Genomic DNA, 17,288 nt, shown 5'->3' with positions numbered 1-17,288 from the left:
AGACTGATGCGTCGGTACAAGATAAGTAAGAAACCCGTTACAGACTTGTTGACTGTTCTGACGACTAACAAGAACTGGTGCTTAAGGGTAGAACCCGTTACAGACTTGTTGACTATTCTAACGGCGAAGACGAACTGGTTTAAGGGTAGAATCCGTTACAGACGTTTTGACTGTTCTAACGACGAAGAAGAACTGGTACTTAAGGGTAGAACTCGTTACAGATTTGTTAAATGTTCTAACGACGAAGAAGAACTGGTTTAGAGATAGAACCCGTTACAGACTTGTTAAATGTTCTAACGGCAAAGACAAACTAATTTAAGGGTAGAACCCGTTGCAGACTTTTTAAATGTTCTAACGACGAAGACGAACTAATTTAAGGGTAAAATCCGTTACAGACTTGTTGTCTGTTCTAACGACGAAGATGAACTGGTTTAAGGGTAGAACTCGTTACAGACTTGTTAAATGTTCTAACGGCGAAGACGAACTAATTTAAGGGTAGAACTTGTTACAGACTTGTTGACTGTTCTAACGACGAAGATGAACTGGTTTAAGGGTAGAATCCGTTACAGATTTGTTGACTGTTCTAACGACGAAGAAGAACTGGTTTGGAGGTAGAACCCGTTACAGACTCGTTAAATGTTCTAACGGCGAAGACGAACTAATTTAAGGGTAGAACCCGTTACAGACTTGTTGACTGTTCTAACGACGAAAAGAAAGTGGTACGAAAGTGACGATGCTGTGTCGGAGGAGAGCTAGAGAAGAGTGTGTCTAGCGCACGGGACCATCGGATTTGTTAATGACAGTTTTGGTCGAGAAAGTGAGGGTAATAGACATTGTTTCTGATTGGCTATTAAGACTGTTGGTGGACTAGGAAGGGTCTTAGCCGCCCTCGATAGAAAGTTGGTAGTAGGAAGCATCGCCGTGCGAAAAACTAACTTTCCTGTGTTTTCCCGTAACAAACCATAAACCTTAGAAAATGCTTCAGTAAAAAGATCTTTGTTCGATCTGAAAGACTAGTTAAAATTTTCTGAGATTTTTGGTCGGTCCTTGAGAATCTTGAGGGTACGCAATAAGGACGTGCGGACATCTTGTCCGCGGTTTGTGGCCTGATCTTTGTAGAGAGTCGGCTGACGTAACACTTTCTAACTCTCGATATTTATTAAAGAACATTTAATCTTGCAGAAAATTATGCAGAAAAGAATTACCAAATAATAATGTTCTCCGATTCGTGTCTATGCTTTACCTGAATCATTTCTGTCAACTTTTTGTTAGATCGAGTTTCATATCTATTTGTGTAACAAAAGATACACCTTCTGATACCTTGATAACTATACATATAATTATAATTCGTCCATCTCGAGGACCGTAGCCGAGATTAAGTCGCCAACGAGATAGCTGTAGTTACTGCTTTCGTGGAATTGTCCAGAAACGACATTTTAGAGGTGTAGATAATTACAGGATGTGCTTGGATCCTGTTACACTGACTACGCTTTTAATGGCTCACCAACCAGCCACGCTAGCACCATCAACGGGTTAATTGAGTTAGTCCAGCACTTCGTCATCTTCCCATCGAATATCATGATTCTGTTTCGCTGTGAATCCTACCTCATCAGTTTTTCCATAGATATCGTAGTGGACAGTGGATAAACCTCGCGATAATACGGAAAAGTGCTATAAAACTGAGATGTGAGCGAGTTTTAAATCTATTTCCGGAAACTTGCTACGTTTCGACTTCTCAATGTGTATAACTATTTCTGAATTATATTAAGTTATCGGACAGATAAGTGGGAATTACTCTGAAATTCAAATTCCAACAATTCCGAAATCCAAATTAATATAGTTTATCGAAATATTATCAATTCTAATTCGAGAGTTCGTTTTTATTCTTGACAATGTAACGAGCTCACATGCTGAATTATACATAATATATGCGCGTAACTGGCGATAACCGTGGTCCGTTAATCGGCGAGCAAGCACGAAGCTGCGTCAGAAGCCGCACGAACGTCAATATTTATTCGATAGATTTTCATTTAGTATGCCAAGAGATATAACGTGCATATTGCTGGTTCGTCGGACAAACTCGCGGCTTTGTGGAATGCTTGGTTCCCCTCTCGTCGATGTTGGTTGATTAAGATATTCAACGGTATGAAATTCCGAAGGAGCTGGTCGATTATTACATACATTTGATGTTACGCATATTTCATATTGGAACACAATTTATCAAGTTTACTTGACTTCTTTCTTCTCATAAATTTTCGGAAAAACACCGCCAAACACGATACGAAGGCAAAAGCGAGGAAATCTCGCAAATTCCAATTTAAAAGTACGATAAGAAATGCAAATTGTAAAAAATATAAATAAGACGGGAAAATTGCCGCCAAAGCAAATGTAACGATCGGAAATATTGTAGTTGCGCGGCCGATAGAAGCCGTTTATGCGCATTTCTACATGAAATATACATGATGGTTTCGAGTGAACGCCGTCTATGATGTCTCTCGGGGATGATTTGCATGCTTTGCGCCATGAAGCGTTATTTAACGATGAATTTCGGTAACATCGAAAGTGAATTCTAACGCGAAACTGCATTAATGCGGATGCATACAGATGTCACTTGTGCTCACCGTCTACGCAGTTAACCGTTTCTAATTTTAATTCAATTCCAAAGCTGTAGCTTCCGTCGTTACCAGGTGGCTGTTTGAAAACATAAACTGGCTTCTTCAACATTTCGATGCTTAACCTACACTTTCCCACACCGAAACAAATTTATTTTTATTTTAATCCTTCGCATTTTGACGATCTCACTTACGAAACATTCCAATAAATTGTCATTTAATTTCAGCAGAGATTTATGTTATATATCTAGTGTCTTTATTCGTGTAAATTATAGCAAAAACAATTCCCATATTATATTTTCTAGATAATTTGGGGAATAGGTGAATCGTTGCATCATAAAGGGATTCTCATACCATCCTATTAGTTATTTCGGCGATGCAAATTTCTTCCCATAAAGAGAGGTTTAATAAGACGGTCAGTTATTGCTTATCTTCGATATTTTTCGCTAAAACCGTAGCATGGGCATATTAAAGCTGCCGGCAGTTTCAGCGAAATCGGTTCCCTCGTCCTTAATTTTCCTAGTTGCTTATATTTCCTCGAAGTTGCAGGAATTTCGCGTACATAATGCTTCGTTGGCATACAGAAAGAAATTTCATAAATTCAAAGTCCATATCCGGGCAGCATCTTGCACGAGGAACTTACAGCGTGAGGGAGAATTCGAGATCTTATTTTTCAACGTTGTCGCAACAGCTTGCGCGAAATAACCGCGACTATTGAAAAGAATCGCATACTAATTAACAATTTCACAGCCGCACTGAATTCGTATCAAGTCAGGATTTATTCGAGCGACGAAGGATTTTTAATCTCCGATTATATAATTCTGAATTTAATTATCTGACTTTTAAATTCTTCATTGACATTCGTCTGCCGTTCATTTAATATTTACGATGAGAATATGGGTTGGGTTGAATAAATTATAGCTTTTAATCTAATTAAAGAAGAATTTCAGTTTAAAGCAGTTTTGGCACGTCAAAAGCTGACGACATCGTTCTATGTAATTTTATATTTATCACCACTTTGTCGATTGATTTCTGGAGTCGAAATCCAAACTATATATGAAATGTGAGAATATGACATGATTATAAATAGATAGTAATACAGTATTGACTTTCCAATAAAACTTCCGATCGTGAACATCGTAGGAAATTAATAATTGACCATTCGCTTTCGCATATCTGGTACGGTAATCATTGATTTTATTATCGCGTAGAATCATTTTAGAGCTTGTTGAAAAATATATTTAGCGACAGTATGTGACTTACGACGTATGATACGGTTTGGTGGTGGGTTTCAAACAGAAAAAAAAGTATTGCGATACTTATGGCAGTATATATAACAAAAGGTAAGAAAATAATATAACCAACTATATAAGAAATATTTATAAAAGAGGATTACCCGATCTAATGCCAACCCACTTGCCTAGCTTTCACAATAATCGCACTACATCACTTGTATTTCTCTACGCCGATTAGAAACACCGTAGCTCATCTCTTCACCGTTTTTCTCACAGGACCCGCATCGCCCTTGCCGGAGCTTGTTGGATACAGCCGTTGCGGGTACGCGCTCGTGTTGAAGGGGTTGGTTTTTCCCCAGTGGAAGAGGCGACCCTTGGCTGTCATCGGATCCAGGCTGTTCCTTTATCCAGGTAAGTGTTCCACGCGGGATTTCGCCAATCCTCCCCTATGGGGATAAGAAACGCTTGGTAGAAACGGAGCCTCAGGCCTGTCGAACGTACAAGGAAAGGATAAGAACCGGCTTTATCTCGTGCTCCGTGCTCGATTTCTTGCGAGAGCAATTATTGAAACATATATCATCGTGCCGCGACGCTCAGGGATGAGATTCTTTGTTCTTGCTAGTGAAAAACGCTGAGCCATTGATTTTTTGTGATGCACGAGAGGTAGATCGAAGTCTGGCGAATTATATCAGCAGCAGAACCACGAATTTTTAATATTTATCTAGATATATTATACGGAATTAATTAGAATTAGAACAATATGATAACAATTAGTAGACGAAATGTTTGGTGTCATTTGATACAATGCTGCAAGAATATAACGAATGTTAGGTCTTGCCGAGAATATTTCTGGAATTTAATTTAAAAAGCCATTATTATGTTTGTAAAGTTTTGGAAGAATTTTATGGGTAATTTTCTGAGTGAAGTGGTTAAACTTTGGAATGGGATATCAAGATCTTATTACACAAATTATTCATGTCGTATGAATCATAAAAGAACGGCGAACACTTGCCATCGGCCACATATGTATACAGCTTTTTGCCATACTCGTTGGCGAAACTCATAATCTAACTTCGTAATTTTCATTCGACGATCAAAACTTCCGTAAACTCGTTTCAAGGAGTCCCGACTTATAAATCTCACTCCTCTTTTCCTTCAACTCCGCTTCTCTCGATTGTTTCCTCGTCTTCCAACTACGACTTTTATAATTTCAACATCTAACGAAAGCATCGAGTGTTTTCGCTTTGTATGTATAAACATATACAGAAAAAATTAGAGTATTGATTCAAATGAGTGAAATTTATATTGGATAAATATTTTTAATTTATTTATCAGGTAGATATTAAATTTATGAAAAAATTAGAGAGCAATACGATATTAAATTTTGTAAAAGAGGTTTGTAAAATATCCTGTTTATTAAAATATTTGTTTTAATTTTATAAAGGACTCGCGCAAAATTAATTTTACCTACAGCATTGCATGTAGTGGAAACCCTGTGTAACAAAGTGGAAATAAATTTGTCTACGCGTTACAGTCGAGAATACAACAAAATCTCTCGATAGAATCATGGCTTCGCAGATACGAATGTCTCGTGAAAAGAAAACATCCCTCTACTGCAATCTCCAATATCGAACTACGATTTATGTTCAGCTTTGATTTATCCTCCGAAAGTTCCGTTAGACCGGTTACGCCAATCAATTGTCGGATTCATAGCCGCGATGGTCGAACGTTAGGTAAGATACAAGTATCTAACCCCATGACTGATAAGTGAACTTTAAATTGGATTTCTTTTTGCGAGCGGAAACGCGACCACTTGAGGAGTTAACCTGCCAGATAAAGAATTGTCAGTTTGGGTAGAAACATTCGTTTGGTTGGTTGTTGCAGGAGATGGAATGGTATGTCCTTGTTCGTTAATCTGTTTGTATGTCGATATTTTATGGATATTCTAACATGTGTGTGTGACGTTAAAGGAATCGGGTCGCTTCGATGAAATGATGGGAAAAATTTTCGAAGAGATATATTTTCCTTCAATCTGTTTTTATTAAGCCCAAAAGACAAAAACTCTCATCCTTCGTGCTTAGTTGATTTTATAATCTTTATAGCAAGATTAAAGTACATCGCATATAATTTTTATAATTTTTCTATTAAAAACCATCTAATTATATTATTCGAACGACTTTCATCGCTCACTTTCACTTTCAATTACGATAGCTTGGCCGTTTTACGTAAACGTCTGCGAGTTGCTCCAGAAGATAAAAGCGCGTCAGTTTAGGGTGAAATGAAAACATCCAGGCTCAATTTTGTACACCCTCTGATCTGCCTCCGAACTCCGCCCCTCTTTTCCATCCTTCTATCCTGTCCACGAAACACCATGATTTATCTACGTTCTGTCCTTTATCCTTGCCGTGAAACGATTCTGTCACCATTCCTAAGTACGTTCCGCGGATCAAGAATTTCTTTCCAGGAAAGGATTTATCGCGGTGACGTGCAATTACGGTTTCGAGCATCCAGATCCACCGGATCCACCGCCATATTGAATGGTTGATTGTGTAATGATATCCTAAAGCCGCGATATTTCTCGAATAAACCGGTATATTTTGTTTATTTTTCTCCTTAATCCTTTGAGCATTTAATCCGCACTTAGTACGAACAATACATTAACGTGTTATAGATCTATATTTCATTGGAATCTTGTGGCCAACCTTTATAGGACGAAAAAGATTAATCGCTACGTGTGATGGTGTCGATAAGTCGTAATTGTTTCACTGGAAAAGCTATTAGTTTTCTACGATGTGATTCGATCAGACTTTGATGTGGTCAGCTTGAAACTAATGACTAAATCGTTTATTACCGATTTCGCAGCAATTCCCGTTTTATCTATTTAATCGTCGAATAGAATCAGTCTTCTATATTTAATTAATAAATCTGGTTTTATTTTTAAGTAATTTAATAAATAACGTTAATACAAAATTATAAAGTTTATAATTTATATAAAAATCTTGTTGTCGTTAAAAAATTCAGCAACGATCGTTGCTGCATAATGACGTTGAGGATCGTGTCGGATAATCCACGATGGATCACGCGCGGAAAAAAGCTAATCGCGTCTGTTGGAATCGATAGATGCGCTCGTCACAAAGGGAACAGGGGCGAGCTGTCGATCGTAAATTGCACCGTGCAAAAAACAATGCAGCCGGCATCGGTCGGGATGAAACTGGCGAAAAACGGAGTGTCTTGTTCGGAATTAATCGATCGGCAACTTTTCCAATGCTCGCTGCTCTATTCCAAAATGTACGACAAACAAAATCGAAAAGAACATACACAGGCAGCGAAAGAGAAGAGAGAGAGAGAGAGAAAGAGAAAGGAAAGAAAGCAAAGAAGAGACGAAAAGTAGGAATTGGATAAATGGGAAAATCGAACGACATCGACTTTCGAAGCTGACTTCGCCTGGTTCGACGCGAGGGCGAAGAAACAACTGGAATAACGGAAGCATCGTTCCATGAATTTTAATAGTCGATTGCTCGCATAAAAAAGCAAGATAAAACAGGAGATAATAAAAAGATGAAAGAAGAAAAGCAAGAAAAGACGTACGACAATAAGACAGAAGCTGAAACGGTGTCGATGATTGGACAGAATCTTGAAAAGAACGACGAAAGTGGAGAAAGAGAGGTATGGCGCGACTGTTTTCCATGGTATTGTTCGCCATTTGTAGCTCGGGAAATATCGAACGGTAAGAAAAACTCGATCGTCGACGAGGAACCGATGATTTGATTCCGAGCACGTTCGGCAAAGCGACGTTCAACTTCGTTGTCATTTGATAAAAACGTCGGAATCAATGGGCATTTACTATGGATTCGCGGTAGTCTCTGCCGATCGATGCGCCGATATAGGCTGGCAAATGGCTGTGATACTGGTAAAAAGGTGCCAAATACCTTTGCAAATATCGCTTTGATCTCCCTTGAAAGCGTCAAGTCCGATGGAAACTTTCCTCGTGTTTTTAAGTTTCGCTGCAGTAGATCTGTTTGCGGATGTTTTCGACGTATTAAAAATTATTGCGTTTCCTGCGAGTAGAATGGGGAAACACGAGCGATTCAACCTGGTTATGGGACAAACGTCGATATAGCTTTTTATCTCGTTTCGATTAATAAGAAATTAATATATATTCGTTATACATGAAATTAGGCTACAAAAGACATCATGTCAATCTGACTCTCATCTTTAAGCACGTCGCTACTAATCCAAACGCCCTAGTTAACATCATGACCTTTATCCGGTGGCACATCTTCATCAATCAACGACAGAGGCGCTATCACGTGGTAAATTAAAATAAAAATGTAAATTAAAAGTAACCATCGAACGACATCATCTGCTAATTAAGCCAAACGAACTTAAGCTGACGGAGGTGGATGCCAGGCGCAAATCACCGGCTGAAATTCACGAAAGCCTTCTTATCCGGCGTTGCGGCCACGGAAAGTCGGAAAGTAAATAAGTTGGCCGAAAATGACGCGGCCGGAAGTCGGTGAACAGGGACGAGACAGGATCGCCCTGGTTGTTTGCTGTTGATTCAGCACGTTCGCCGATGGCGAACACCTGTTACCGACAACTAGTCTCGAGTTTAATCAAGCTCAGTGTTCCGAAGGAACGACCGTCAAAGCGCATCCTCCTTGAAATTAACGGCAATACCGCGGAAAAGGCGAATTTAGAGTTGGCCATGGGTCTCTTTGACGCTGCCCTCTCATGTCAGCCAGAACTTACCGCTTATGTCGCAGGTCCGCTACAGATCCAGCGGTCATCGTGGATTCTATCCGATAGCGATTTTCGCAAAAGTGTGCCGATATCCGCTAAAGCAGATACAGGATGCCCCGGAATTTAATATTTTGATCACTGCGATCTTCTTGCAGATAATTGGACCAATATTATTAGTAAAATTTTACAAGTCTCGAGTTACAAGTTAATTTATCTAACAAATAGTCAGAAATATTTAAAAAAACAGCTTATGATTTTGAGATTTTTAAATCATAGAATAACACAAATGCATCAGAACAAATGAGCCGAATAAAGCAAAGCTGCTGTAAACGTCCAGTATTTCCAACACTGAATAAAATTTACATTTTCCTCGACGATGCTATTATAATGCAAATGAAGACTGCATAGCTAATCTCAAAACAAACTGACTCAAACCAGGAAAACATCGACAGTTAACCTGGCACGATCTTCGTTAAAAAATAAAAACTACCAAATAATGTTTGTGCAGGGTACAAACCTCTGACACGGCAAAGCAACAATAGTAGACTGTACTTGGAGCGAAGAAAAACGGAAAATTTCATTTTCCCCGGACGCTTCAATTATCCTCTCGTTTGCACATCCACAACCATCTAACGTGCATCTACACCTGTATACACAAGACACACACACGGGCAAGGAAAATAAAACGTGGGTTGGTCGATTTGCGTTGCAAGTTATGAATTTAAATCGTCCAATGAATATTTATACGGTCATTCGGTTGTTCTCTGCATGGCGTGTCCCGTTTGTTGCATCCTGCTCATAAGAAAGTCATTGGCGATTTAATGGCCACGCGGAAACTGCGAATCTAACGTATGTATCAGTGGATCGATGATAGTCGTACCTTGTTCATGACAAAAATCGCTCGCAAACAACGGGACATTGCCTTCACTTTGGTGAAACTTTACAAAACAGCTAGTAACTTGAAGAAAAGCTTGGACAAATTCACTGACGTGTGTAAAAATGGTATTTAGCGGTCCCGAGAGTACCTTTCGCCGAAACGAGGTCGGAATTTAGTTCTGTGGTTATTAAGCCGCTAATGATTCTATACAATTTCGTATTTTGCGATAAATAAATTTATCTATACGAAGGACGGTGCTAAACCGGTTGGACAGAAAAGAAAGCGGTGCATTGCAACTTTCGAATTGTATAATGTAATATTATGTATCGGTGTAATAAAATATACAAAAAATTAATGCAAAGTGGATATTTCGTATTTTGCTTCAGAGCGTTTTCCACTTAAACAGGCCTAATATTCGTTGCCACCCAAAAGTTTGATCTTCTAATGTGTGACGCGCTTAAATTCATTTAACCGGGAAAGCTCGAATCCCGCGCGATTTCCTCTGCTGACAACTAGTTTTAGCGCACATATAAATTGCATTGCTCGAGCTACGAATTTAAATTGGTTTTTATGCTAGTTATAGTAACTTAGCGGGGAAGTATTCCAAATGAGTATGTTTTTCTAATATTTTCCTAATCATTTAGTTTGCTTTCTTTCGACACGAAACTCTATAACTATCTATTTAGTATCTACCCAAAAAGCAAAAGCGATTCTAAATGACTGTGTCAATCGTGATGGTGTTGTAATTTTCGAAATTGTTGAAATTGTTGATCAAACAACACGTTTTAAAAAGAAGATCAACGGCAGAAGCGTAAAGTAACTAACGTGACCAAGGTGACGACCGCAATGGATAGAGAAACATCCAGCTTTTTGGCAATCCACGCTGTGGAACAGCGAAATTGACTGATTAGAATCGAATCACATGGTAGAAACTAAACGACGTTAATCAGAAAAGCCAGTGCACATTGATGGCAACGCCACCGCGAGATTTGTTTCTGATTGCGAGTCATTAAAGGGAAAGGCTAGCCAACTACAGAGCCAACTGCTATTGAAACGGACCGTAGCTGTTTAAATCGGTAGAGATTTAACCACTTGCCGTTTCCTAATTACACGCGATGATTATTTTTGGCAATAGTTTAATGGTTGTTAATTTTACCGAGTATATTCTACATTTGTTCAGATTTGTGGAATTTCATTTAACTAATTACGATGCAGCGATTTTAGAGAAGACGAATAAGAGGATAATCGATATAATAGCACAAAAAACATAATAATTAAAAAATCAATTCAAATAGAAATCGAAGAATTAGCGGTTAGGTGAAAAATTATTGCCATTGAGATCATAATTTTAATTTTCAAATTGATTTCAAAGTTACCACCACTTTTATCGTCAGCTATTAACCCAATTAAAACTAATTAAAGCTTATTCCAACATAATTCCGTTTAATAACAATTTTCGTCATTTTTTTACAAGAAAGCGCGCTCTTTTATTCACAATCAGATCATTTCAGCGATCGACATTAGCATTGTAAGAAAAAGTTTTCGGGTTTGCTTAATGAGTCAGAGCGTTGGCCAAGCTCCCTGTAGCCTGAAAAGCTTTCCGCAAAGTTTTAATTGCCCGCGACCCCGGTTTGCCCTATTGTTACTTTGCGTCGCGTCGATGACGTTATACAAGGTGTTCATCATTTATTAGGTGTTCAATAATAATACGGTTATATGCTATGAACAAGGAATGGAACTTTTTAAAATTTTTATATCAAGATGAAAAGTGTATTAATCTTTATCTGTGCATTAAAAGAGAATTATGCGATAGGAAAAGCTGGTACCAAGATTTATATAACCTTTCAAAAGGTAAAGCTGTATAGGAAATATTAATCAGGTTATGTTTTATTTCACTTCTAACTCTTTCTTCTAAAAAGTATTCTATTCGGTTTTTCATTAAATTATTCATTAATCACTGTTCTTATTAAAACTATTAATTCTGTTCTGAAAATATGAGAAAATTCAAATTTTAATTAAATCAATTACATGCAATGGAGGTTAGAATAATGAACTCGAATTACGATTAACCATCGAGTATATCATAGTATCGAATTGAGAATTCCTCGATATTCTCTGAATCGACGGTGACTACAAGAAAATTTAAATTACATGAAAAATTTTGAAGAAAGAAACGCGATATTACCAATCATCGTAGATCTTAATTTAAAGGAAGCTTTCGATTATATAGAATGAAATGAAACGTAAGTTGAAATGAAATTCAGCGAACAAGCCTTTTCCAAACGACAATATTATCGAATTACACGAGTCTATAGAGATTACTTTCATAAGCAATTGTTCCCCAAAGGATAATGTTATATCAGACAAACGCTCGTATATACACATTAGCGTGCAATTGTTTTCACATGGAAGCGAATCACTGGCAATTATTAATTCTCTCCCAAGTGAATACGTGGAACCCGCTGGTCCCATAAGAACTCCACGTAAAATATGATATCACACTCGAGCATGCACGAAAATTATAATGAATATACATAGGTGTTCAGTGCGCTCGTTCAAGATGAAATTGTATCAGGCATCTCTTTGTGCGGACCCAGAAAGCAGTGATTCTGAAATAAGGACTATCGTTTGCAGAGAGAAATCGAATTTACCGTAACGACCGAAAATATAAAACTCCTTGGGAAACAAAAGTTTTCTTCGTATTATTCTAAAATTTTGTATCGTATTACTCTAATATAAAATAACATTGAATCTAATGATTCTCACAAAAAAGGTGAAAAAAGACATGCTTTTATTAAATTGCATGAATTTATATTCGAAGCTAATTTTCAACATGGCGGCCATATATCGATACACCGATTGAACGATATATTTCGAGTTCATAAAAACCTAAGATCTCCTTCGGGTGAGGGATTTATTCTAAATAATAATACCCATTTCTCTACACTCATTCCACAAAAACATGCGTTTGCACAAACACATACGATCCACGGATATCTATCGTCACCCGGTAAGAACTCGATGCTACTGACGCAATCCAACGATCGCGATCGAATCGTCAAATACGATTCACGTAGGCCGCTATTATTCGAAGCGAACTACCCGAGGGATGTATTGCACGAATCCACACGATCCAGTCGCGACGATCAAATAAAATCCGATTTGCATCGATGTTTTCCCGGATGCTTTTGGGAAAAACTCGATCGGTTGGTCGGTAGCCGCGTTGTTAAACCGCGAGCCGCGTTAGGCGTGGTTCACGCTGCGTGAAACGAACGCGGCGGGATTTAAAGCTGGCTCACCTCCGACCTGGCTCGCTCGAAACGTCGATGGACAGCTGCCACTCGTAGTTCCGTGTAATTAGATGACGCGACTCGGCTGCGTTTGTCACTGTCAAAAAGCCGGCAGAACTGTTGATCCTCCGGAATTTATCGCTCGAGAGGTAACTGCTCGCCGCGCCGTTTCGCGAACTAACGCTCCGATACAATGAGTTTTCCAAAAGGACCGTCCACGTTTTATGGCGCTGTTGGTCATTCAGAACGGATAGTTGTTTTCGCAGTTCGTTTCGTTCAAAGTGCTCTACGATTAACTTGCTCGAGTGTGTGTATCGCAATTGGGACATTCAAGTGTGAAACTATAAAATGTAGGTTTGTAGATCTTATAAAAATGTTGAGTTACAGACGGGTTTAATGAACGAAGGAATCTTATAGATGATTAATACATTATTAAAAGCTATAACCTTTTAACCTATAGCATAGTGTGAGAAACGTGATACATCGATATCATTGATTTATTATTTACTTTAAGATAATAAATCTTTCTTGTTCGATGATCAATTGGTAGTCATTATTTATCAAACATCTTGTAAGATAAAATAGGTTATACCTTACACACGCATTTATGTATCAAAAGACATTTGCGATTTGCACAACTTCGAGCGTTCAGTCAAACCGTGAAATGGCTCAACGTCCGACCGACCATATTATTGTTTATGGCACGCGCTGTTCGAACCTAATCGTGAAGCAAGGGATTAAGAATCAAAGACCAGAGGTAAAAAAACACTTCTTTCACTCTAATAAACATTCCAAAAATGATTCTTTACTTGATCGGTCACAAAATTTCGTACCTCAAATATACATAACGATGATCTGTCTATAACAGCCCTAAGATGATGGATGGTCAACCCCAGTCTTGCCATTCGATTTTACCGAAACAAGTAACGCGACAACAACCGAGTCAAATTGGTCGTAACTAAATTTGATATCAATCATCCTGATTTTAGCCTGTCCAGAGTCTAGGCCAGAGTGGATGGAACTAACTGGCGGGGGTGCGGTGTGTTATGCCCCGTCACGTTTGGGCAAACTCGTACTTCGTATCACTGGATTTCCAAGAGTCACTCAACAGTGTCATCAGAGTCAACAACAAGAGGACAGTCACCATCGCGAGACGAGGCACTTATATCTCGGCTTTCACCACCCCTGGGACAGAGACTTGTGGAAAAGTTGGATTAAACAGGTAAGTCAAACAACGTGACAGAACAATTTACAACGAGGAAATTTCGTTTCTATATATCGATCACGGTCTTGCACATTTTCTTTCTTTACTCTTTTCTGTTTTACTTCTTTTTGCTATTTCTTCAGTGACTCTGTGGCTCAAAGGAAAAATTGTATCAACCAAAGCGTAAAAACAGAGTATGAGGATGGATATACAGGAAGCTTCAGATGGTCTCGATAAATTATCCTAAAAATTTTAATCTGAATAAAGTTTCTATGGTTATCGGTCAGTGGCTTAGAGGTAATAGAATACGGTATGAAAATTTGATCGCTTGTTTCTGAAATATCCTGTATTTTTTAATTTTTTTTTTTTTTTTTTTTTTTATTAAGATTTTAAGGATTAGAGTATCGTAAATTTGTTGGAATAACGAACTGCAAATCGAGGCAACTATCCAACAAATTTCTCACACGTGGATATTTAAACGAAAATTTCCTCACGACTGTACAGTTTTATCGCTCGTTTCCCCACATCGATATTAATGAATTTTAATCGTTAGCGTTCACAAGGGTTTTCGCGAAATTAATTCTAATTATCGGCATTAAACTCTCCGCGGGTAGAAGATGCTCGGCCAAAACGTGGAAGAGTTTAATCGCCGAACGCGTTTCACCGAATTGCGGACGAAGGGGGATTAAACGAGTTGCCAATTTCAATTAAGAGCACGATTACAAAGAAACCGTCCCTTCGCCCCGAAGAAAAGCCATTCGGCTACGGTCAATTTAATTTCCAATCTAATTTTTAACGCTTGCTTCCACCCAAGAATATTCTATTCTTCCCTTAAAGAACCATCGCTAAAACAGAATGAAATGGAACGAAATGGAATTGAGCTTCGTTCGAATAATTTGGAATAAATATTTATCGTGGTCGCGTTCGCTGCGCGTGAAAGCTCTTTGCTTGTTCGTGGAAAAACTCGAAAGGGATATTTGAAATTTTGTCTCGAAGAGTTTCGAGATTGAAGGTGAAATTGTTTCGTTTTAGAGATTTTTCTATGTGCACTGTACGAATAGTTTGTGTACGGTACGATGGAATGGGGAATAATGTGGTGAAAAAATAAATGGGAAATTTGAGCTGAAATTGGGAGGGAATAGAGTTTGAAAATTGAGGGGACACGTGTTTTTGTTTGTGACAGTTTTGAGGGGACCGTTGTACGGCGAATTTTAATACAAATTTCCTTGGACAATGTGCAAATGTGCAAATATTAATAAGAAATAAGCAAAGTATAAATACAACTTTTGTTCTAATAATGCATCCAATACGATTTATTATAAATAAATATAATTTATTTGACTTTGCAACGCGTGAGGAAGTTGTCAAATAAAATTGACTTTAACACGAATCTCTCACGTCGCAACTTTAGCAACAAACAGTGCACTGAAAGCAATATGAAAGAAGTAGAAAAGTAGAACGAAGAAGAAGAAGAAGAAGAAGAAATGAAAAAGGATAAAAAACGTGTCAAAAGTAAGATGACTTCCGCAAGAGGAATATCAAAGTCGAAATCAATCTTCGAGGGGCGAATGTTTGCCAGACAATCGCGACCGACTTAAACTTTAAGCTTCTGCCGGCGAAAGCAATTCCAGAGAAGCTGGCTAGGCTAACTCGCGGAAGAATGAGCGATCCTTATCCTTGCCGCTTGAATTTTGCATGGCATCCTGGAAACGAACACCCTGCTCCTGGACCAGACGAACCGAGGCTAGGGGCTTTCGTTATAATATTCACAAAGCGAGAAAGAGTGAGAAAGACAGGTAGAGACAGTTGTGTGGAAATGAGGTGTAGCTATGAAGAAATCGTAAGTTTTCGCCGACGTTGCGGATAAAAAGATAAGAGGATTTTTTAAATATTCCTTAGTTTTCTCATGAGCACGGTATAGTTGAAGATTTACGTGCTTACGAGAAACGACCTATTTTGCACTGCAAATATTGCAAATTAAAAAATGCCTGTTGATATTAAAAATTAAGAGGTATAGGTATATATGACAACAAATTTCTCATTTCCCGTTAAATTTAATCTCCATTTAAATGAGAAACAATACTTCGTATACACCAACCTAGTACTCGTTCATGCCGTTTATCTTGAAACACTACATATTAAGCGACAATATAATATTTTATGTCCATAAAATCACTCCGAAATCAATGTCGATTCTCTGTATTCGCTTAGACCTGCACTGCCGATTCCAACGACGATATTTCTGAAAGGTATAAAATCGACGTATCTCACAATAAAGCGGTCATTTCGAAGGTCCACCACCGGTGCAATATTCACGATCGTAGCGCACGTGTTCCCTCAGAATCGAGAATTCACCAGCCGCGCGAGTCTGAACGAGATTCAATAAAGTACCTGGAGAGTCCGGCGTCCGAACCATCGAAGGAGATCAATGCTTTTGCATTTTCCACAGACAGAGATCGTTATCCGTCGCTGGCTAGACGCGGAGGGAATCGAACAATCGCGTCGATATTTGTTTGAACGCTGGTCACAGAACTGACTTATGGGATTATATCCTTGCTTGTAGCAGGAAGCCATTGACCCGGGCAGCTCTAGCCGACTTCGAGGTCCGTTTCCTTAAAAAGATACCAGTCGTCGATTCTCTCTCTCTCTCTCTCTGGTTGCATTCACCACGAGACTCGATACCCTGTCAGGAATAAAGAAAATCCGTGGGTTCAATAAACGACCCGCTCTAGAATTCAATCGGCATCGCCCGCTCGATATTTCATATTTCTCGATATTAGTGCACGAAACTTCGTCGAGTAGTTTCTGCGTGCACACGCGGACGATTGCGGTTTCCGGAGCCAATAACGGGGAGGGGGCAGGTCACGACTCGATGATTACGATCGTGTGGCTCGTCGGACCGATGGCATGTCTGTGAGATGATGAAAAAGATGTTTGCTCTTAGCGTTTGAGATTTCGTGGGTTTTGTTTAAAAATTGATAAATAAACGCGAGATATATGGATCAAAGTATAGAAAGACCATAAATTAAATCATCGAGCGGTGATTTACTTCTTCCTAGTTTTCTGCTGCCGCACATATCGGCACATAGCACTAGCTGTTAAATACTCGCAACGATATCTTTTTTTTTTTTCGTATCCTTATTCATCGAGCCGTCCGAGGCTTAATTATGTATTTACGGCACTTGTTTGTTCGAATCTTTTGTTACCTCGAAATAAAGGACGATCCTGTAGCACATTACGAAGATTAACATTCGGATGAAATCCGATCGAGCGAATAATCCGTAAGCAATTTTATAGCGAGGGAAACATTGACAAAGAGCGGAGAGG

The 17,288-nt window shown here is 38.7% G+C and overlaps 1 protein-coding gene across 2 annotated transcripts in view; it reads left to right on the top strand.

The window, feature by feature from the left end:
- LOC132904809 (PH domain leucine-rich repeat-containing protein phosphatase 2) overlaps positions 1-17,288 on the top strand; it is an 84,982-nt gene that overhangs the window by 29,731 nt on the left and 37,963 nt on the right. For both annotated transcript variants that reach the window (XM_060955522.1, XM_060955523.1), the window contains exons 3-4: positions 4,124-4,258; positions 13,747-13,979. In XM_060955522.1, the coding sequence (XP_060811505.1) occupies positions 4,124-4,258; positions 13,747-13,979 (368 nt within the window). The remainder of the gene's footprint in view (positions 1-4,123; positions 4,259-13,746; positions 13,980-17,288) is intronic.

The sequence above is a fragment of the Bombus pascuorum genome, chromosome 3 (assembly GCF_905332965.1).
Source record: "Bombus pascuorum chromosome 3, iyBomPasc1.1, whole genome shotgun sequence".
Taxonomy (NCBI): Eukaryota; Metazoa; Arthropoda; class Insecta; order Hymenoptera; family Apidae; genus Bombus; species Bombus pascuorum.
The sequence above is the reverse complement of the archived record's forward strand: the minus strand, read 5'-3'. Positions and strand labels throughout refer to the sequence as shown.